This window comes from Narcine bancroftii, chromosome 11 (genome assembly GCF_036971445.1).
Source record: "Narcine bancroftii isolate sNarBan1 chromosome 11, sNarBan1.hap1, whole genome shotgun sequence".
In the NCBI taxonomy this organism is placed as follows: Eukaryota; Metazoa; Chordata; class Chondrichthyes; order Torpediniformes; family Narcinidae; genus Narcine; species Narcine bancroftii.
This window is the reverse complement of record NC_091479.1, coordinates 91276334-91300630: the sequence shown is the minus strand read 5'-3', so window position 1 is coordinate 91300630 and position 24297 is coordinate 91276334. Positions and strand designations below refer to the sequence as shown.

The 24297-nt window shown below is 41.8% G+C and overlaps 1 protein-coding gene across 2 annotated transcripts in view; it reads right to left on the bottom strand.

Annotated features, from left to right (window-relative positions):
* acss3 (acyl-CoA synthetase short chain family member 3) overlaps window positions 1-24297 on the bottom strand; it is a 47359-nt gene that overhangs the window by 13274 nt on the left and 9788 nt on the right. The window contains exons 1-7 of one of the 2 annotated variants that reach the window (XM_069904025.1): window positions 20867-20887; window positions 18452-18640; window positions 12603-12737; window positions 6522-6662; window positions 5491-5571; window positions 4895-4990; window positions 1284-1435 (exon numbers count right to left, since the gene is read on the bottom strand). In XM_069904025.1, coding sequence (XP_069760126.1) covers window positions 1284-1435; window positions 4895-4990; window positions 5491-5571; window positions 6522-6662; window positions 12603-12737; window positions 18452-18574 — 728 coding nt within the window. In that variant the 5' untranslated portion in view covers window positions 18575-18640; window positions 20867-20887. Of the gene's footprint in view, window positions 1-1283; window positions 1436-4894; window positions 4991-5490; window positions 5572-6521; window positions 6663-12602; window positions 12738-18451; window positions 18641-20866; window positions 20888-24297 lie in introns of those variants that run through there. The other variant, XM_069904024.1, reaches the window with a different exon arrangement.

Sequence of the window (24297 nt, the reverse complement as noted above, 5' to 3'; positions counted from 1 at the left end):
GAAATCAAATCACTTTGTCAATAAAATGAATGTCAATATCACAGTCAGCCCCAAAGAAAGCAATGAGCATTAATTCACTAAGCTGATTAATCCCAACAGCGCAAAATTATTGTGTGGCCTGCCTTCTGCACCGCATACAAAATAAACAATAAGAATCTTCTGTTTCCTTGCCTGCTTACACAAAAGCTGCCAGGAGCAGTGGTGGGAGCAGATACAATAGTAGCATTTTAATGGGCTCCTAGTTAGATGCATAAATATGCAGGAATAAAGAGATGTATTATGTGCAAGTAGCAAGAATTTTTATTGGGACTTTTATTCAGCACAGACACGTGAGCCAGGGGGCCCCTTCCCGTCCAATACAGTTCATGCTTAAAGCCTCAATGTTTACGACGCAGACGGGTTTAAGTTTGATTCTTTAACACTTGCACACCTTCAAGTCAAGCACCAAACTCAGCTGATATGGAGACACACAAGAGACTGCAGACGCTGAAATCTGAAGCCACGTCCAATCTGCTGGAGGAGCTCAGTGGGAGGAAAAGAATGATTGATGTTCTGAGCCAAATTTCTTCATTCAAACTCATGAATGAGAAGCTTCAAAATGTCCACCCTTATTTTTCTCCCATTGATTCCGCTTGAGCCGTTGAGCTCCTCCAGTAGATTGTGTTTGTCTTCACCTTATCTGTGCTCAATTATTCGAAATGTTCGAATTGCTCACAGCAAACGAGTGTTTTCTTTTCATTACCTAAGCAGCACCTGCATTAAGAAGAAGGAATATACCCGTTTTCTCTTTGCTCTCATTCCTAATGTAGGGCCTTGACAAGAAACGTCGACAGTTCCTTTCGCCCCACCGATCCTTCTCAATTTGCTTAATTCCTCCAAAGTTTTTTTTTAATTCCAGAAAACTTCACCATAAAATAGCATGAACTATATTAGAGTGACACACAAAAGTCTACAGACACCGTCATTGTTGTAAAAACACAGAAATGCTAGAAGAATTCAGCAGGTCTCGCAGTATCCGTAGGAGGTAAAGAAGCATAACCGACATTTTCGGCCTGAGAATAGGAATTTCAGGCTGAAACTATGTTGGCTTTACATTTAAATAAAAACAAAGAATCTATATTGTCTCCATATAATCCTTGCTGAGTATATTCCCTTCCATATACTAGTTAACCATGTAAAATGAGCCTGACTCCCCCACATTAGGCAAACAGCAGTGCTATTTTTTTTTTAAATGCCTGTTTAGTTTTTTTTTTAATTTAGCTCTGAAGCCCACGAAGGGTCACCTTGGAAAATGGTACTGTCTTCCAAGCAGTGCCTCAGAATCTTGCTGACGAATTGCCCTCAGTGCTGTTGGTGTCGTGAATAACGCAGCGACTCCATGGTCAGATAATAGGCGAAAATATGCTCCAGCATCTGGGGTCCCAACAGGTTTCCCCTGCAATAAGAAACAGATTTGAAATAAGTCCAGTCTCACCACCAAATTATGGGTGAGAATTGACCGGATGCTTCTTGTAAAAAGAAAATCTAAAAGGTATCTCATAAGGCAGCAAAGAATGTACATATTTTGCCATTTTCTTTGGCAGAAGGAAGACATTTCACCCATCAAGCTGAGTGCCAATATTCAGAGTAATCCCACCAATCCTACTCCCCCACTCATTTCCCTAAAACATATTCTCTTTCACATGCCCATCAATGCTGGCCCAATTCTACTGTGGAGTAAGAGTGACTTAAAGTAAACAAATGGTACTGGACAACAAAGATTTTGCTTCCTGAACACTTTGGGTGTATTTTATGGATTTTGAGCTGCTGATCACAAAAATCACCTTAACAGTTTCCTATCATGTACCACCTTTTAATATAACCTATTTTTGTGTCCTAACATACTTAAAGTCTTCATCAAGCATACAGAGCCATGAAGCATGTCACAGAAAATTCATCTTCTGCCTTTGCACTCGGACGTCTTCCCTGTTGATCTTGGTGCAGTCAGTGAGGAACATGCTGAAAAGTTTCACCAGAACACTGTAACCATGGAAAAGCAGCATCAGGGCAAATGGAATCCATCAATGCTGGCCAACTATTGTTGGACACTGACACAAGAGGCATCAGATGAGTGGCAAAACATTTTTAGGTCAGCTGAATTAATGCAAGGTGTCAGTATCATTATGCGATTAAAAATGCTAAATTCAATAAAAAGCTAATTTAATGTTACTCCGACCTCCTACATGATACAGCAAAACTGAAATTACCTTTGCGTTCATTTGAAGTTGTCTATCATAACCGCCAATTTTTTTTCTCAAGAAGCAAATCTTTTGAAAAAAAATTGGTGTCCAGTGCAACATAGAAATCATGGCTCAGAGCAAACCCTCAGTCACAAGGAGAACATGCAAACTCCACAGAGACAATTCTGGAAGTCAGATCACTGGAACTACATGCCATGCTGTCATTGGTAGTTTTCTACTGAGTGGTATGAATTGCTAGCTTGATCATTTAATTAAAGCCTACAGGTACCAACTTTAAAACTTCCCAAAAACAGGGTGAATTTTACATCTTCAAAATGTCTGTGATAGTCAGCAGTTTTATGAATCCTGTACATCTCAACTTACGCTTTGGAATACAGGACATCACTGCTAAATGTGTAATTATGCTAGACGTATAACTTTTTATTTAATGTTATATTTGTTATTATTTTTGTGCCAAATGCCAACTGTTTCAAAGGGTAATCTTGGTCATTTGATTATAATTCACATGGATGCCTGAACATTACTGTACTGCTGTTCTTGTTCAAAACAATTTATTATTCAAGAGCGATTCATGGACAGAGCAAAATCAACATCTCCTGTGTTAGTAAATGAACAATGTTAATTATATATCATTACTAAAAGAAGAAATTGCCCAAGAAATTATGTTATTCTGGTTGCTTTATACCGTATTATAAATGTTGAATTGAAAAGTTAGAACATGAAAATAACAGAAACAGGAAATTCAGCCCACCAGGCCTGCTCCACTGTTCAATAAGATCACAGAGCTGATCTTTCATCCCTTGATTTCTTCAGTATCTAAAAATGTGTCGACGTCAGTCTTGAATATACTGAGTCTCTACAGAGCATTTGGATAGAGCACAGGTGGCATCGAGCAGAGTATTTGGGCATAAGCATCAACTGAGTGAGACACTTCATTTGCCTCTTTTTGTTTACACAAGGTTTGCTCCTTTCTTCAGACGAGAGGAAATGCAGTGTAGACACTGTAACTTTTACAGCTCACACTCAGTAATTGCAGTGGTGGGCACAGCACGAAGGGTCTGAAATCAGGAAAAAGGCCAGAAACACTGAGGTTCCTATTTCTAAGGAGTAGGATGTGACAGGAAGAATAAAATGGCTATTGTGTGCGTACTGGGCATAATTTAGCCCTGTTTTAAGAATGCAAGAACACAAAAGCAAAACCAGAAGGCCATTCGATTCCTAGTGCCTGCCAATAAAACCATGACCAGAGTCAGTCATAGAGTTACCCATCATGGGAACCGGCCCTGCAGTCCAACTCATCCATACTGGCCTAGCTACACATCCATTTACTTGTATGTGGCCAATTTTGTTTTGCAATTACACCTATGTCCACCACTTTCTCTAGCAGCTCAAAATGGAGAGAGTGCAGAGGAAATTTACCAGGATGCTGCCTGGATTGGAAAAATGTCTTTTGAGGCTTGGTTCGAAGGGCTAGGACTTAAGTTATGAAAGATGACAAGTGATTTAATAGAGTTCTACAATATTAAATTCAATGATTCACCAGCCTCTCAGTGAATTATTGTCTTTTTATCTCTGTCCTGAATAGAACACCCCTTTCTTTGAAACTATGACACCTGGTTCTTATCCCCCCAGCTGGTGAAAACATCAAGTCAGAATCTACTCTGTTAATCCCAAGAGAATTTTGTCTTCTTGCTGATTTATTCAATAGTGACCACCACCAGGCTTTAAACTACTTTAGCATCAAAATTATTCTCGGTCCTACATTTACCCTGTACTAGATGTTAATAAATAATAACAGAAACATGGCATCTGTAGAGGCAGAAACAAAGTTTATGTTTCAAGTTGCACTGGGCCCTGGTGAGACCACACCTGGGGTATTGTGTGCAGTTTTGGACTCCAAGTTTGAGGAAGGACATTCTTACTATTGAGGGAGTGCAGCGTAGGTTTACGGGGTTAATTCCCGGGATGGCAGCATTGCCACATATTGAAAGATTGGAGCGACTGGGCTCATAGACACAGGAATTTAGAAGGATGAGAGGGGATCTAATTGAAACATATAAGATTATTAAGGGATTGAACATGCTAGAGGCAGGAAACATGTCCCCAATGTTGGAGGAGTCCAGAACCAGAGGGCCCCAGTTAGAACAGAGTTGAGGAAAAACCTCAAAAGGCAGTGGAGCCCAATTCTCTGGATGCTTTCAAGAAAGAGTTACAGAGAGCTCTTAAAGATAGAGGAGTCAATGGACATGGGGAGAAGCCAGGAACAGGGTACGGATTATGGATGAACAGGGTACTGATTGTGGATGATCAGCCATGATCCCAGTGAATGGCGTGCTGGCTCAAAGGGCCGAATAACTCACTCCTGCACCTATCGTCAAAATTAGTGGCCTTTCTTCAGAAGATTTGTCGAGACTTTCCAGGCTCTTTGTAGATACTGGCAGTCACCATAAATTGCTGAACACATGATTTTGCTTCCCCAGGTAACTATGTTTTCACTTCTCTACCATTGCAGCTCTCAAGAAACTTGAAGTGTCCTTACTCTAAGGATAATCAGTTATAATGGCTCAGATGAGGACCTAAATTCCAAATGTCCAATACTCTTCTCAAAATCCTCATGCAAAAAAAATAGATAACAATATTCTCCTTCCACCAACCTCATATAAAATCGATGTATTGCCATGAAGAAGTGGCCCATAGCAAATATACGAATGACCAACGACCCAGCCCAGATCCGAAGCAGACCACCAGACCTGGAAAATACAAAAGAGCTATTTTTCTTCTGCAAACAAATTTTATTCACAGTGAAGCTACACACAAAGGAAATCCGTTCCGTATTTTTTGCATATTGCGTGTCATATTTGTATATACATTAAGTACATTGTAACATGAATCCTCCGAGTTGCTGCGCAGTGGCCACTAAACCCCTCCATTGTTAGAGGAATTTCCTTCTCCAGTCTCAGCCCTTCAGTGCCTGGAAGGAGAAAGACCCTAGACTGTGGTCCTTCCCCACAGAGCCCTTGTGTTGCCTGCACCAAGGTGCACTGCTTCCCTCAGCAGGTACTCCTGCTGCCTGAAATGTGCCAGTCGACAGCATTCCCTCACTAACATCTCACTGTGCTGGAAGACCAACAATCTTCAGGCAGACCAATAAGCGTCTTTCACCGAGTTTAAGATCTTTGAGCAGCTCTGCGTGTCTGTCTGCGCGTTTCCCCGGGAAAAATCTTTCACAAGTAATGGAATTAAACTTCACCTCACCAGGCTGGAGACCATATACTTTTGACATCGTCCAATTCAGCATTACGGCATATCCACCAGACGGACGAACAACTCCCTGAAAAACATTTTTAACTATCAACTTGATTTATCGTGTACTTCGTGTTTTGTGACATGCCCCTACCAATCCTCTGTGCATCCCCAGATGAGAGAAGTAAAAAGAAACCAATGTTTCTGCAAATAATGTGGGTCTGGAAGAGTGAGAATATACCTGTGATAGTACAGATCTATCACCAATGTACATAGTGTATATAGTTACTGTATCTAGACTGTGCTTACAGCGATTGGCTGAGAGCTAAGCCACACCTATTGTCTGGGCCTTAAAGGGTTGTGTCCCTAGCCAGGTCGGATCATTCCGGACTGGTCGGCCACCTGTGAAGAGCTCCGGTCTTTTGCTAATAAAAGCCTTGGTTTGGATCAACAAGTCTTTGGTTCTTTCGACGAGCTCTACAATACCCAAAGGAGATCTTATGTATAATGGGAAAACTAGTTATCTGGTTTAAACAGCCCACTTCCTTTGTATTGTGCAGAAATGATAATCATTTGCTTTGCTCGAAGAAACAATTTTTATGCCGAGATCCCACTTAATTGCCATGTGAAATAACCTGTGTTTAAAGCCAGGTCGGGTCCAAGATTTTTGTGTTTTTACTACAATCACAGCATCTGCATACTTCCGTGTTTCACTTGCTTGCAAATACCCATTGAAACAAGAGAAAAGGGCAAAAAGCTCCATACAACGTGGACATTCAATGTTTACTGTTTATTAGTTATCATTCTCCTTAAGATATTAAATACATCCCCACATATAGAAAATATTTATCATCTTTGAAAATAAACTCACATGGAGCAATTTTTAAAAAAAAGTTTCCATTAAATTCCTACTTTAAAATCCAAACCAAGTCGGAAGAATATAATTTAAAATCCAAACCAAGTCGGAAGAATATAATTTTAGCAACACACAAAGCACTGGAGAAATTTAATGAGTCGTGAAGCAATTGAATTTTATACCTTTGGCGTTCCTGTTGTTCCTGACGTGTAAAGGATATACAGGGGATGGTCTGAAGACACTGGGACACAGTCATGACACCGAGCCGCAGAAATCTCTTCATCCCAGTCTAGCGCACAACCAGAGGTCAAATGAGCGGTCTCCTAAAACATAATTTTAAAATAGAATCATAACATTTACTACAAAATCTATTGCAATTTTCACATTTCATCAAGTGATAGAAGTAGATTCATTAATGCTGGAAATGGATATGTGCTAATCGCAAAATCAGCATCTGAGAGAGGCTGACCTCCTTTACCCTTTCTGATGATGAATTATCCATTTTCAACCCAAGCTACACAAAAATAAAACCTTCCACACTTTTGGAAAGAGAAGGGTATTAATATAACATTGTTTGCACCTTTGAGGCCTTTTAAACTACTTCACAAAACAAATATAAAGCTCATTTGTGCACTTGATAAATTCTCACAAGGATCAAGGCTATGCAAATGAATTTATCTAAACTCTTAAAGAATGATTTCATACTTCTGACAGAGATTAAGGGAAGACTATCCTCTCATTGCATTTGGTGGGGGGGAGAGGGGGTGTGGGTGGAAGGAGAGATATATGCAAACAAGATGTAGTAAAGATTACATATATTATGTGATTGCATTGATGACTGAATAGCTATTTCATATCAGAATTCAATCCTTAAGGATATGTGCCTGAACACTGGTATCTCATTGACAAAGACTTCTCCACGACTGATCAGTCGCGGCAACTCGGCAACTTGGGAGACCAAAAAATGGTTTCCGCTCTCACCAAGTGATGCCCGAGGTGTCTCCAGACAAGGTGACAACCAATTCGCCCGGATCTCGCGGCGACGTCTCCGAGACATCTTCTCAGTTGCGGAGACGTCTCCCCAGTCGCGGACAAAATTAGTCTCAGAAACATCTCTGAGACCTGCTGGAGACTGGAAAAAGTCTCCAAAAAAAAAAAAAATCGAGCATGTTTGAATTTCCCGCGACTCCCCAGAGACCCGGCTAGTCTCCAGGAGACGTCGCGGAGATGTCTCTGCAACCAGCGGAGACTCGAGTCGCCACCAGGTCGCCATCTAGTCTCCAGGCCAGTGAGATAGGCCCTTAAGTTCACCATGTAGATTGACCAGAAACTTGCGAGGTTTGATTCCTGATGCAAGCAAATTAGTTGATCTCATCTGAACTAATCAAGAGGTATCGGAGGCAAACAGGATGCCACTTCTGGATTTTTTTTTCTGGATTTATACATTTCTCATTCCCATTTTCTTTTCAGTGACCAGCTGTTGGAAGTAAGAAATATTTAATTTTTTATTTTTTTTTTAAATGTAGGCATACAGCATGGTAACAGGCCCTTCTGGCCCATGAGTCCATGCCGCCCAATTACCCTCCAACCTCTATACGTTTTGAAATGAGGCTTCTCTTGTGGGAAATAATTGTAAGATGACACAGAGTAAGTTCTGCTGCTTTACAGCTCCAGGAGGCAAGGGTTAATCCTCAGCAGGGACGCTGCTTGTGCAGTTTGCACTCTCTCCATGGATATCTGCCAGATGCTCAGATTTCCTCATATCCAAAGGTGTTTATTGGTTTCCATAAATAACTCTTTAGTGTTGGTTCATGACAAAAATAATCAAATATCATGTGAGAAAAAATAGCTTGCATGAAAATAGGGAGAGAAACAATGGGATGTCAGACACTGGCAACATGTTTACTACTCTCCTGTGTGAAATTACGCAAGGAATCATTCCACATTTAATAAAAATGGCTGCTCCTGTGGGATGTACATGCATCCGCAACTTCTGATGGACCAGATCAGGCAGCTGGATGTACAGAGAACTAGTTGAGCTGCAGCGCCCTGTAATTATACTACTAGGTCACCAGGGGTTATACCGGTAACCTTGTATATAAAGTAGTCCAGAGATACAGTCTAGCCTTCCAGGTTCGTCTTACAGAGAGACAAGACCTCTTAGTGTACATATTAGTTTATTAAAGCTGTCTTATACTCGCACTGCTGGTGTGGTTATTGTCAGGACACGCACAACATTGGGAAGAATGTTGGTGACATGGTCTCTGCTAAAGTGCAAACAGGGAGGTGCTGGCTGACCTCCCAGAAAGGTAGAGGGTGCAGCCTGAGAGGGCAGAAACCCCCTGTGGCCATCCCCCTCGGAAACAAACCATTTTGGATGACACAAATGAGCTGGAGAAACTCAGCAGGTCACGCAGCAGCTACAGGAAGTTGAGAGTGACCCATCTTTTGGGCTTGAGCCCTTCCTCAATGCCCGAAGCATTAGATGCAATTTAACTTCCTATAAATGCTGCATTACCTCCGGAGTTTCTCCAGCACTTCGTGTATTGCACTACAACCCCTGTGTCTGCAGACATTCTTGTTTAACTACTGCTTTGGACACAGTTGGAGGGTTAGGAGCTAAAATGGGGTGGTGGTGGTGGGGAGAGTGGTGGTGGTAGGTGGTGGTAGCCATGTCTCTAGCACTGTCTGGCACTGAGGCTCAGAATGGAAGGGGGGTTGAAAAGGAGAGAGACAGTGAAAGAAAGAAGATGCAATAATCAGAGGAAGTAACGGAATTTTGCGAACAAGATTAAGACTCCCAGATCATGCGTTGCCTCTCACGTGCCTGAATCAGAAGCGTCTACAACATTCATAAAGAAGAGGGCAAGCAGCCAGGTTATGCATTGATATCAATGACGTAGGGAATGGGAGGAGATCCTGCTAAACAAATATAGGGAGTTAGGATATGCGCTAAAGAACCTCCATGGTGGTAATCTCTGGATTACTACCAGGGCACCATGGAGTGAAAGTAGGAATAAGAGGATAGAGAACATGAATACATGGTTGAGCAGTTGGTGCAGGAAGAAGGGTTACAGATTGATAAAAATGGGAATCACTTCTGAGGTCGAGGCAACCTTTACGAGAGAGATGGGTTACACCTGAACTAGAGGGGCACAGATATTCTGGCAGTAGGATTTACAAGATTCACCCAAGAGGCTTTGTTTGTCTGGGAGAGGGTGGGATCCTAGCTCAACAGAGTGAGACTGAAAGGTTAAGGACAGTGAGAAAGGCAAATGTTGAAGCAGAACAGGTCAGTGGAGGTAAAGCGAAGTGAGAAAAGCAATCTATGTTGCTTCTATTTTAACGCAAGAAGGCTGACGGGAAAGGGGATGAACTTATTGCATGGATAGGTCCAGAACAATGGGACCCTGTTGCCATAACAAAGACATAGTTATAGGAAATCATGACATGCAGCTCAATGTTCTAGCTACTGTAGTTACAAGCATTATAGGAATGGGGGGGGGAGGGGGTGGGGGGAGGGTTACAATCCTAGTCAAAGAAAATACTACAATAATCTTTCAAGAGAATATTGCTGAAAAATTACTGTGAGGCAGTGTGTGAGTGGTAATCAGGTACCGTTATAGAGTAGTCATCTTGATGGGTGAACACCGTAGGGCAATAAACAGTTACAGGGAGCTAGAGAATCAAATACGTAGAGAGGTAGCCAGGGTCTGTAAAAATTGCAACCCTGATACTGCAGGTGATCTCAACTTGCCCAACAATGACTGGAAATGTCAAAGTGTTAAGGAATTGAATGGGATGAACTTTGATAAATGTGTCCAGGAGAACTTTCTACAGCATAATGTTGATAGGTCCACAAGGGAATGGGTAATAGTGCAATTGTATTGGGGAATGAATCTGGACAGGTAACCAAAGTATTGGTAGGGGAATAATTTAAGGTCAGTGATAACAATTCTATTACCTTTAAAACAATTATAGAAAAGGATAACCCTGGTTCTCAAGTGAGAATCCTCCACTGGGGCAAGGCCAATTTCATCATTGATTAGACAATAGTTAACACTAGTTGACCGGACACAAATGTTACAGAGCAAGAGCACATCTGCTAAATGGCTGGTGTTTAGGAGCGGATAAGGAAGGTCCAGTATGAACACTTTCCCCGTGAGGTGAAGGGCAGAAATGGCAAGTTAAAGGAACCCTACTTTACATGGGATATAGAGAGATATAGAGGCACAGGTTAGAAAGAAAAAGGAAAGATATGTTAGAAAAAGGCTGTCAAGTTCAAGGAAATCCTTGAGGAACAGTGAAGGAAATAAGGAGTGCAAAGTTAGGTTTTTGACATAGTGTTGGCAGACAGTGCGAGAGAGAATCCAAAGAAAGATTTTATGTATATTAAGATGAAAGAATGGTTAATCTGGTGTTAGTGGTGGAGAAACTGGTGGGGAGGGTTCTGAGAAATGAAATCTATTGACATTGGATTGGCCAAGGAAGATGAAGTGCCAGTTGATGAAGTAGACAAAGACGATGTGGTCAAACAATAATTACGGCTTTTATTAGCAGAAACTCATGGTACAATAATGAAAGACAATAGATACATATACAGTTATATCCAAGGGGAATATCCTTAACAGGAGAGATAATGCACAGCCAATGTTAGTCCAGCAAGGCTCGTCAGAGGGGAGACATTCACCACAGAAGATTAAGGAGAGCTTAGCGAGAAAGAAAAACAGAGGTAAAGGAAAGAAGATGGGGGACAAAAATTGGGGAGGGAGGAGTGGTTTAACAGAAACCAGTGAAATCAATGTTAATGGCATCCATTTGGAGGGTGTCCAGATGGAAGATGAGGAGTTGTTCCTCCAATTTGCAGGTGGCCTCAGTTTGACAGTGCACAAGAGCATGGACAGACATGTCAGCCACTGGGAGATCCACGCTATCACGGCGGACAGAGCTGAGGTACTTAATGCAGGAGGTGGGAATACGTGTTTGATGGTGGGATCATGTCGCAGGTGGGAGAAATGGTAGAGAGGGTATGTTGGACATGGAGACTAGTGGGGTGATGATAAGGACAAGGGGAATCCTGTCCTTGTTGCTCTCTCTCTTCCCTTTTCCCTGACTCCTTTCATCTAATCACATCCAATTAACACCATTTGGCAGATGGTCCGCACTCCTCCCCCTCCCACTCTTCTCCCTCAGTCTCCAATCTTAATTGGGATGCTTGCCTGATTTTTGCTTATATTTTGAGGGGTTCAGACCTGAAACATCAGTAATATATCTTTACCCACTATGGATGCTGCGAGACCAGCTGAGTTCCTCCAGCATTTCTGTGTGTTTTTACTACAATCTCATTATCTGCAGACTTTAGTGTTTCACTATTTGGCATAGAGAAAGTTACCTGGGTTTGCAGTGGGATCCAGATCAAATGGGGAAACTGAGCTAAAGAACAGCAGGTGCATCTCAACACAGAGAAATGTGAGGTGTTACATTGGGTAAATTGAACCAGGGCAGGACTTGAAGAGAGACCTGAAGCACAGGTACATAACTCTTCAAAGATGGCAGCACAGGTGGTCATAGTAGTGAAGAGAGCATTTGAGATGTTTGTCTTCAAAATTCAGGACAATGAGTACAAGTGTTAGGATGTCATATTGAAGTCGTACAAAATACTGGTGAGGCCACACTTGGAATATTATGGGCTGGTTAGGTTCCAAACTATAGGGAGGATATTAAAATGTTGGAAAAGGTTTATCAATCTGCCACCATGATTAGAGAAGTTGAGTCATTACGAGAGACTGGAAAAACTAAGCCTGTTTTCCTTTAAGCATAGAAAGTTTAGAAAGGATCTTCTTGAGGTCTCTAACATTATAAGAGGCATGGATAAGGTGAAAAGTAACAGTCGGGGGGGGGGGGGTGGATTAGAAGGGATGTGAGGGGACAGTTTTTCACTCAGATGGTGGTAAGTGTATGGAATGAGCTGCCAGACAAAGTGGTAGTGCTAGGTACCTTCCCTCTCTTTGAGAAGCACTTGAAATTACACAGATGGGAGGGGGTCTGGGCCTAATGCGGGCAAGTGGGAATAAAGCAGGAGAACATGTTGTTTGACACCGACAAGCTAGGCCTCTAGGCCTGGTTCCGTGCTGAAAGGCTCAAAGATGTATAGCTGTTATGTAAAAAAAAATGAAAATAAATTCCTTCACAAAGTTGTTACATTATAAAAGAGGATTTCAGGGATGAGATTTATATCAAAATAGCTTGAACTTAATACTCACCATGTTGGGCCGATTGTAGATGATGACTTTATCTGGCTTGTGTATAGCCATTTCCAAAGCTTTCTCTAGCAGTGGTATGTACTCGATTCTTCTCGATGGCTCAATTCCAAATGATGCAGTCACAATCAGTTTTGGCTTAAGTGCAAGGGAACATATCAGAAGCTTTTTAATAAAACTTCAAACAATTTACATATAACAACACAGCACAGGCCCTTCAGCACACGATGTTGTGGTCCCCAACCTGTGTCCAAGTCCTGTTACATCACTATTTCTAGCACTCTCTCTCTCATTGGCTTGGCTTCGCGGACGAAGATTTATGGAGGGGTAATGTCCACGTCAGCTGCAGGCTCGTTTGTGGCTGACAAGTCCGATGCGGGACAGGCAGACACGGTTGCAGTGGTTGCAGGGGAAAATTGGTGGGTTGGGGTTGGGGTTTGGGTTTTTCCTCCTTTGTCTTTTGTCAGTGAGGTGGGCTATGTGGTCTTCTTCAAAGGAGGTTGCTGCCCGCCGAACTGTGAGGTGCCAAGATGCACGGTTTGAGGCGATATCAGCCCACTGGCGGTGGTCAATGTGGCAGGTACCAAGAGATTTCTTTAGGCAGTCCTTGTACCTCTTCTTTGGTGCACCTCTATCACGGTGGCCAGTGGAGATCTCGCCATATAACACGATCTTGGGAAGGCGATGGTCCTCCATTCTGGAGACGTGACCCACCCAGCGCAGTTGGATCTTCAACAGCGTGGATTCGATGCTGTCGGCCTCTGCCATCTCGAGTACTTCATTGTTAGGGATGAAGTCGCTCCAATGAATGTTGAGGATGGAGCGGAGACAACGCTGGTGGCAACCATTAATACATACCTACTCTTTCATATTATTTTTCTCTCGTGACAATTTATACTTATTGTTTCTTAGTATTTTATGCACCTATGAGGCTACAGCAAATCAAGAATTTAAGTGCATCAGCACATTGTGCATATTTATATAACAATAAACTTTCCTTTGTTCAATCTACTGAAAGGTTGCAGAAGATGTTTTGCTAACTTCACACATCTGTAAGTGCATCAATTCGGCAATCCACTGATTATGTGATTAAACTCAGTTTACTTTGTTGCATGTAACAGGATATTTTGCACTTAATGAGTATCATAAATATTCCCACTTTTTACTCTTTTCAATGAAACAGACATCATAAGGGGAAGAACCATAAATGTTAACTGAATTCCTTTCTCCTACGAAATCTTCTTGAGAACAGGTGGCGACAAAGGAATCTCAAGCTGATTACACTCGCAATGTCACTAAACAACTCTCAATTAAAATGGTTTATTCGAGGCCAATTACTGAAAATGGTGGCAAACTACTAGAAATATACTACAAATTCATACATCATCACTTTTTTTGGTGTTTTGGGATTCCTCTTTGAATTTTTCTCCATTCTTGTTGTAATGAAAGAAGCTTGTTAATAAAGGAGTAAAATTAAAAATAATTCAGTTCGACTTTGATGCCTTTGTGCAAGTAACAGTTTCTTGATCAAAGTCTCAAAGAGTGTGGAATCACTTGTGACCAAACAGTTAACACTGTCAAGTTGTGAGGTGCAGAAAGAGTTGGCAAAAAACATTTCTATTTATCCCCCACTGAATAAGGATTTCTGTTCCTAGGGAGACCAAACACCAACAACAACAAAAAAACTTAAAGCCTAAATTAGATATAAACAATCTGAAAGGTTTTGTAACAAGATTAATGAGATGGATGGGTGAGGTCCAAACCATGAAACAGGTTTTGAGACAAAAGATTAATTAAAATCAACAGGACACTGCCTGACATGAGAAAACATGAAAGGGAAATTTGGAAATTGAGACAACATTACTAAATGTAGACAACAGGAGAGGAAATTAAAGTAATGAGGATATGCTGAAGAGATGATTGGCTCATAAGAACACAATAAAATAGGAACAGGAGCAGAGAACAAGGCCCGACAAACCTGCTCTGCCATTCAACGAGATGGCTGATCTGATGATAGTCTTCCCCTCCATCTACCTGTTTCCCTTCCCCCCTCCGCCCCCCCACCATATCCCTTAATTTCCCAACCATGTAAAAATCTATCTTGGTCTTAAAATATTTTTACTGAGGTAGATCATCTGCTTCAATGGGCAAAAAATTCCATAGATTTGCCACCCACTGAGAAAAGCAGTTTCTCTTCATCTCCATCCTAAATCTACTAGCCTAAATCTTGAGGCAATGGCCCCTAGTTCTAGTCTCCTCACCAATGGAAACACCTTACCTACCTCTTTCTTATCTATTCATTTCATGGTCATACATTTCTTATTCTTCCAAATTCCAGCGAGTAGAGTTCAATCCCAGCCGACTCAATCTCTCCTCACAGACCAAGCCCCTCATCTCTTGGATCAGCCTGATGAACCTCCTCTGCACTGCCTCCCAAGAGGCAGAAATGCACGCAGTACTCCAGATGCAGCTTCACCAATACCTTATACAGTTCCTGCTCCTAAATTCAACCCTTCTAGCAATGAGGGATCGTCTCAGACTGAGACAAACAATCAATTATCTATTAAATTTAAGGCAGCAAGTGGAAATATTGAACTAAATATTTTAAAACATTTTGATTTTCAACTTTGTTCTTTTAGCAGCCTGGACATTTCCATAATACACAAATAAAATTGAAGCACCTATTATAAATGTAAATGAACTGTAAATGGCCATTAAACAAGTAGAATATACTAAAATGACTCAAGACAATTACCGAAAGCATTAACAAACCAAATCTGACTACAGTTCCCAAAATGAGATAAGAAAGATGCCCTAAGCTTGGGTAAATATGGAGAGGCTTAGGATAGGAATTACAGAATTAAAGGCATTCACATGCCGAAAGTGTGATCACTAATGGTGGACTCGTTTTGAACGAGTGTACCAACCTCAAAATACGGGATACACAGGATAGCAAGTGCCTCCAATGGTTTAAAAAAATGAAAGACATTTTAAACATTTCTAAAACAAGTCGTAATGTTGGTCAGCTTCGAACCATTTATCATGCCATTGCAAATGCGGTCTATTTCCATCTGAACGATATTACGCAACTTTGACAATCATCAAATTAATTACTGATGATCCTGACCACGACTTCATTTTCACTAGACTTGACAACTTGAAACACATTCTTGACCTGCCATCCTTAATTATTCACTATACATCTGAGATGAATTCAAAGCGGCAACCTAGATCTACTTTGCACCAAATATCTATCACCTGCATAGCAGTCGACTTAACAGCTACCAAATAGAAGACGTTTTCAACCTGATGGACATGCTCTCCAAAATGAGCTTTGATGAGTGAATCCAGAGTTAAGCTCATCTATGTGGACATCCATAGCACAGTCCAAATCAATGGGTGGGAAGCAGATAGCTTCCCCATCAGTCTGGAATTTGGCAGGGTGGCCCGCTCTCTCCAGTCTTATTTGTGCGCTGCATAAAGCCCTTTGCTGAATCTATCAGGGAGGACAAGGGCATAAGAGGAGTGACATTGACAGGCAGTGGAGGCACTCAGGTCAAGGCCTCCTTAGACATGGCTGCCTTCTCGGACACATGATCAGTCTCCAGATTAATCAGCATCTGTGCCCAATTTGAGTCCATATTGGACACCAGGGTAAACCGGAAGAGTGAAGCAATGCTTTTCGGTAACTGGCCCATCTGGTCCACCAACCCCTTCACAGTCAGAACTGACTACCTGAAGTAGTTGGGATCCAGTTTGCAGGTGCTGAGGTATGCAAAAAGAATTGGTCGGAGTGGATTGCAGAAGTCTGCCAGATATTGGGCCTGTGAGTGTGGTGTTCGCTCTCAATAACAGGGAAGAATTGGGTCACCAGATGCAACATGATCTCAGTAATGCTGTACATGGCGCAGGTGTGGCCCATCCACCGCATCTCCGCGCTGGCGGTCACCAGAACGGTTTTCCAGTTCACATGGGGATCCATGATGACAAGGGTCACTAGAAAATTGGAGCCTGGACCCTCATCCTGATGACCACCTTTGTTTGTTTGTTGCTGCATCAGCCTGTGTGTGGAACCAAAGTACGAGATCACCAAGTGTCACTATGTGCTGAGGTTCTACCTGCCCCAGATGTTGCAAAGGATGGGCCTGGCCTTAATGCAGCACAATGTCCTAGTCAGCTGGACTTTACCAAACCACCTATCCTTTGTGGAAAGGTTTTTTCCAGAACATCACCTTCGACCACAAGGCCATCAGGCTAAGCATGAAGCATCCTGAGACACGGATAGACCCACTGGGGTAGTTCCCTGATCAGACCATCCAGGTCACATAGCAGAATGGCTCATCACCAGTGCTCACGAACCATGACTTGGCCTAGCTGGTAGAGAGAGGAGCACTCCCAGTCACATCCTTCCTGTATGACTGGAACATCCTGCACAATGGATATTGTCGTCAAGACGACTGTAATGGAGCAAAGACAGTCACCCACCTCTTTGCTGAATCCAGATTCACTAAGACTCTGTGGAGAAGGATGGAAGGGTTCTTATCACAGTCCATCCCCAGCAGCAGCGTGACAGAGGACTCTCTGATCTATGAGCTGCTCCAAGGGATGCCCACAGAGCCAGATGTCCAGAATTGCTGGAAGACCATCAACTTGTTGAAAGACTCACTTTGATCTGCCCAAATTATATTGGTCTTTCAGCACGTGGAGAAGTTGGTCTGGAAATGCTGCCAAGTGGAAAATTCCAGGCTGCAGGAGTATGTGCTGAGGGAAGCACTGAGGTTTGATGCAGCCAACGCGAGAAAGCTGTGGGGAAGAACCGCAGTCTACAGTCCTCCCGTAACTGGGCATTGAGGGGCTGAGACCAAAGGGAAGCCACTCACACAACAGAAGAGAGTAAACTACAAGGTGCCACAGTGGCGTAAATAGAAATGAATTTAACAATGTACAGTGATGTAACCCTAAGGATATGAAACTAAGGTTGGGATGAGATTTTGAATGTTTTCCTTTTGTAAATAATTTATAGTGAAAAAACTCTATTTTTGGTTTTAATAAACATTATGAATTCCAACCATTTTCAGATTCTTGCATGGTTTCACCCTTTGCTGCCTCAATAGTGTCCTTTAGCCCTCTTTCAACCTCAGGGACCTCCGAGCCTTTAGAGCCATGTTTAATCATTTTTAGTGGTGGCATCTGCTGTCAAGAACGCAAGCTCTGGAACTTCTTCCTTAAATCTGACAATTTATCCTTTGCAATCATTTACTGTAATATCTCCCAAATGGAAAATCGTGATTGATTACATACTCGTGAAGTATTCTGCTATATTGTAGGCCGTTTCTAGATCAGGATCCAAACGTCAGTTCTGATAGCAATATGTAGCTTGAGATCGTGTTATATGGCGAGCTCTCCACTGGCCACCGTGACAGAGGTGCACCAAAGAAAAGGTACAAGGACTGCCTAAAGAAATCTCTTGGTGCCTGCCACATTGACCACCGCCAGTGGGCTGATAACGCCTCAAACCGTGCATCTTGGCGCCTCACAGTTTGGCGGGCAGCAACCTCCTTTGAAGAAGACCGCAGAGCCCACCTCACTGACAAAAGGCAAAGGAGGAAAAACCCAACACCCAACCCCAACCAACCAATTTTCCCCTACAACCGCTACAATCGTGTCTGCCTGTCCCGCATCGGACTTGTCAGCCACAAACGAGCCTGCAGCTGACGTGGACTTTTTACCCCCTCCATAAATCTTCGTCCGCGAAGCCAAGCCAAAGAAAAAGAGATGTAGCTTGTGCATGCTGTCCTGCCGTGACTTTCCAACAGCATTCTTATCAGATGATGCACATTGTAACTCATTACCTTGGCATGGTCCATGCGGACAGAAAGCTCTTTCGAAGCAAATCCACCAAATATCAAACTGTGCACGGCTCCAATTCTCGCACAAGCCAACATGGTGTACATTGCTTGAGGAATCATGGGCATATAAATAACAACTCGATCGCCCTTCTTGACTCCATGCCTGACGAGGACGCCAGCCAACTTCGACACCTATATGATTTCAAAATAAAGATGTTTCAAAACTTACTTTCATGGCATTTTATTATGCTAATACATTTTAATTGCAATGATCTGTAACTGCATATTAATAAGTAGGGTGCAGAAAGCAAGGGGCCTCAGAATTGGTAGTGTCAGACTGGGAGATGAAGATAAGTAGCAATTTATAATCGCCAAGAATAAAAGAGATTATTTAGTGGAAAAATGAAAAGCTAAAAATCAGAAGCCAGAACACAGTTTTGTTCGAGGGGGCAACAGCCAAATTTTACAAAGGCTACATCCTGCATTTTAATAGCCACCTGAATTTAGTGAAAATTGCTGAGTCTACAATCTGAGTACTTAACTAGTATCGCCTCAGGAGCAGTTGGATCTGTGGGAACGATCAAGTTTCACAGATAAATACACCTCACCTGCCACTCCCTCTAACTTTATTACTTCCTGCACAAAAGTCTCAAACCGTTCCAACCACCATCCCATGCTCTCATCAGCGATTCCATCCAAACTAGTATCCATATCTTCTCTCTGCATGATCAGATCCTTCTGCTCCTCAATCACCAAAGCTTACCGCTGCCTTCAATCTCTGGAATTAGAGTTCTCACCCCAGCAGCCTTCACCTCACCATTTTTCGAGCCCTTATCACTCTTAAACAAATAACTTTCCCATGATCCTACAGAGGTTGATTGTTCTACGAATGCAATACCCAAATGTGCTGGAGAAACTTAGCAGGTCTTGCGGCATTCATAGGAAGTATAGCTCTTACTTCCTACAGTTGCCAGGTTTTTCCAGCAGTGTAGCACTGAACCCTACCATCTGAAGATTTTCTGGTTTAACTTTTTACTTTACCAAGAAGTCTTCACCTCTCCTACATCCTGTTGTGATTCCACAGCACGCTCATTCCACCACTCAATTAACTTTACTATACATCGCTACTGTATGCTCTTTGATATAATAATCGTGAACCATTGTTCCTAATTGCAGTGGACAGTCCTGGAAGGACTATTACAACTTTCCGGAAGGTTGTTTGCTCTTATCTGTCTTCATTTGTTCAGAATCCAGGTTTGAATTGTTTAATAGGACAGGGACATTAGGCCTTGTTACAAGAGAGGGGAAAAAAAAACACGAAAATCTACAGACACCGTGGTTGAAGTAAATGATGCTGGAGAACCTCAGCCGGTCAAACAATGTACTTTATACAGCAAAAGGTAAAGATACATAACCAATGTTTCAGGCTTGAGCCCTTCATGAAAGTATCAAGGCCTGGAGGCCTTGTTACAATTTTTTTTTGCTGCATCAACATCCCAAGGTCTATAAAACATACTCTAACTCGTCAGTGTGTGTGAAACACGATTTCAGTGAACAATCAGTTTTAAAATATGGTCTTTCTTTTCTTTTTCCAATCTTTTTTATTGTTTTTTATAATAAATAGTGTACAATGAAAAAAAGGGAATGATTGAAACACTTTTGGAAGTTGAGAGTCTTTCCATTTGAATAAGATGGCTCTTCAAGCCAACAATGTAGAGAAGCCACAAGCTGTTGCGCAGGTACAGAAAAACGCCTTATGTCGGCAACTAATGGCACTCGACAACATTTTTCCCCCAAAAGGTTTGCTTCTGAAAAAAATTGAGGATTATGATAGACAACTTCAGATTTGTTGCATCACATAGGAAGTTCAAGAAACATTAGTGTTTTTGCTGTTGAGTAGGATGACTCGTGTCTAGGACAACCTGGAAATTCCATCTAAAATGTTGGTTCTGAGTATAAGACAGCACAGCTCCCCAAAATCAGGCACTTACTGCTGACCAGTGAATGCTGTTAAAAGCCATATCACAATATTCTACTAACAAATGATCATTTAAAGGTTTAGCTTTTATTTGGGTATTTTAAAATAAACTGCTGTTGGCTCCTCTAACAGGCCGTTTAAAGCCTGTACAGAGCTGACAGCAGGCGGACCAGGCTGATGGACCCTACAGAGGAGTGTTGAGACTTCGTAAATAACTAACAGGGCATGCGCGAGATTGCATCAGAGTCGGCAGGAAGATGGCGATGGTGTTGTGATTTTGTCGTCAAAGTATACTCTTTGTATAGGAGGACCCCTGATGTTAAGGTGAGATTTTTTTAAGTTTTGAGGATTGTCCTATACAATGGCACATTGAAGCATTTATTGAATTTAGCATGTTTAAATGCAGGATGTTAGTGATACATTGCGTTAGTTCAACTGACCTAAAAGCGTTTTGCCGCTTATTTTTGTTTGTACTCAGTAACTGATGCCTCTCAAGTCAGTGTCAAACAATAGTCGGCCAGCATTGATGGATTCCAAATGCCCTGATGCTGCTTTTCCATGGTCGCAATGTCCTAATGAAACTTTTCACCACATTCCTCAGTGACTGTACCAGCAACAAGAAGAGCAGAGACGTCCGAGTGCAAAGGCAGAAGATGAATTTTCCATTACATGCTGCACTTCATGGTTTTGTCTGCTTGATGTAAATTTTTAGTATGTTAGGACACAAAAATAAGTTATATCTAAACGGTGGTACATGATAGGAAAATGTTTTTTTTTTATGATCAGCAGCCCAAAATCCATAAAATACACCCAAAGAGTTCAGGAAGCAAAATCTTCATTGTCCAGTGTTGTAAAGCAAGTTGTAGGGAGGATACAAAGAAGGAAAAAGGTAGGGATGTGTTCAAGCAGGAGCACAGGAGAGGCCAATAATCACAAGGAGGGGATGAAGAAAAGGACACACGCACACCTCACTCACCCTCTTTATGCTGGGCAGAGGGAATCAGGTTGGGTAGGAAATTCCAAAGGGATAGAATGAAGAGCAGCTCAATTTCGACAACCAAGTGATAGATAAAGAGGGGGAGGGAAAAACGAAGAAATAAAAGACAAATTACTGGCTGACATCTGAAGTGGCATCACACACATACACCCACACCCACGACATACAATTTCTTATCTTAAAAACCACAAGTCAATGGAAATGTTATCAAGAATCACCATTAGATCTTGTTCTTTCCTGTGCATCCAGAAACACAAGGAGCCAGAAGAGACCAAAAATGTTAGAATCAGGACAAAATAAAATAAAATTGCTCCATAAACTCGGTAGGTCAAACAACATTCATTGGAGGAAAGGAATTGTTGACATTTTTTGACCGAGAACTTGCACCTGGACTCACAGCGTTACAGATAACGTGATGCTATTGCAAAACAAGGTTAAAAAACAGGTTGTGGATGGAGCTGAGAGGTTTGTCAGTACAGCTGGTTGGGGTGAAGCTTGCCGCACCACCGGAGGTATGCAAACCTGCTCACCACTGACTTAAATATGCTGATCACTGCACCTTTCCAATGATACCAAGGAACATACTGTCCCAGAGTCATTCAGCTCAGGATGAAACTGGGTGCAATTTTTGTGGCTTGGCTGCTTGGGTTGGTAAAGCATTGTAGCTGTGCTGCAAAGATTTGAGCAACGGAATAGAGGCCCACCACCTGAGTTTCACACTATGACAATTAAAAGATAGAATGAGCAGTCTCTTGGACAACTGTGGATTGAAAGAAAGCCAGCACAAATTTGTTATAGGCAAACTGTGTCTAAATAATCTGATTCATGAGGGAAATGCACTGTGCGAATTTGTTGTCACATGATAAGGTACCACACAATAGATGTGTCCACAATGTTCAAGTTTATGGAATAGAAACTATAATAATAAGGTGGATTAAAATATTTGGCGACATGAAACAGTGGCGGAGAAAGGATGTTTCATAGACTGGAGAAAAGTGTGCATTGGAAGACAGAACCAGGACAAGTTTTTATTATACTTCAATGAACTGGACTTGTACAGGCCATGCAGTTGTCGGTATGGCTGGTATTAAATGTGAGGTCAATTGTAACTGATGACAAGGATATGGGGGTGGGAAGTGAGCAAATGGAACTCTGCTGAGAAATGTAAAGTGTTAAATTTTAGTGGAACGAAAGAAAAGACCATCTAGACAGCAGGATTCTGTAAGTGGTACAAGCAGTGTGAACTGGAAGAGGATTATATGTAAAAACATAATGCTGGACGAACTCAGCAGGGCAAACTGCATTCTTTCTATGGCAAAGAGAATCAGAATTTATTGTCACAAACACATCATGAAATTGATGGTTTTGTGGCAACATCACATTTATATAACCCATCTTACAAAATAAATAAAAATAGCACAATAAAAAGACAAAGTGAGGTACTGTCCATAGTTCATACAGAAATCTGATGGCAGAAGGGAAGAAGCTGTCCTTGTGCCACTGAGTGCTCATCTCATGGCTTCTGTACCTTTTTCCCTGATGGTAGCAGAGTGAAGAGGGCATGGCTTAGGTGGTGGGGCTCCTTGAGGATAAAGACTGCTTTCTTAAGATACCGCCTTCTGTAGCTGTCCTCAGTGGAGAGATGGCAGATGCCCATGATGTTGCAGGCTGAGTTAACAACCCTCTAGAGTTTTTTTTTTAATTGTCCCGAACATAGGCACCTCCATACCAGGCAAAGATGCAACCAGCCAGAATGCTCTCCAGGGTACATCTGGAGAAGTTTTTTTATGGGACTTCCTTCAGTAACATACTGAATAACCAATATTCGGGCCTGAGCCCTTCATCAAGGTACAAGCAAAATGGAGGAAGGTACCTGAGGGTTATATATGGGTATTGTGTGTAAAAGAGGGAGGATTGAGTAAGTGGTTACAAAGCATCACCTGGAATCCAGAGCAATGCATCTGTAAATACATTTTTTGTGTAATGAGAATTAACTCTCATCATCTCAAACCTTTTCTGTACCTTTCTAGCACTGATCAGAAATGGATAAAGCTATGTGTCATAGCTATTCAGCTCAACCTTATAATTTTAATTCTCTACACCTTTATTTATAAAATTGACACCACAATACGACTCTTTCTCAACTTGTTCTAACACCACCAAAATTTTGTGCAATCACATCCCATTTCTGTCTTTTCTGAACAACTTTTACAAGTAATTCTCTCATCATTCTTCTCAATAGAATGCAGGAATTTTATTTTACTGCTCAAGTTTAAAAGCTCTGGTTAATAAGCAACAAGGGGAGAAAAAAAAAATCACTGGCCATGTAGAAGTACCATCATAGTACAAAAGAAAATCATACTGGTCAGTGGGGAGTCAATTATCCTAACCTCGGGCAAGCAGTACTCTGTTGTTCCTCAGAACAGCGTCCAAGACTCATCAGTGTTCAGTTCCCTCATCATTAACCTTACTTCTGTCATGGCATCTGAAGAAAAGGCAACTGAATATTTCACAATGTTTAAAACAAAAACTGGAGATTCATGTAGGCCAAGCTTGAATGCAGAAAGATCAAAAACAACATTCAGGCGAGACCAAGCTTCATTCACACAGTAGAAGTACTGGACAAAAATCACCTCCTATAAGTCAGGTCAGCTAGCCTCAATATTCAACCAGATCACCAATAACATTCTCACAGAGTTTCAAATGTTAACTTTATTTGTCACAGGTATAGGAAGAAGGATTCTAAAATGTCATCTTTAACATTCAGGGAACTGTGTGAAGTGGAAGGGCACAATTACAGAATTTTGATCAATTTCTACAAAACAAGGGCAGCATGAGAGCATTTATCCTCCCACCTCATTTTTTGTCCCTTTC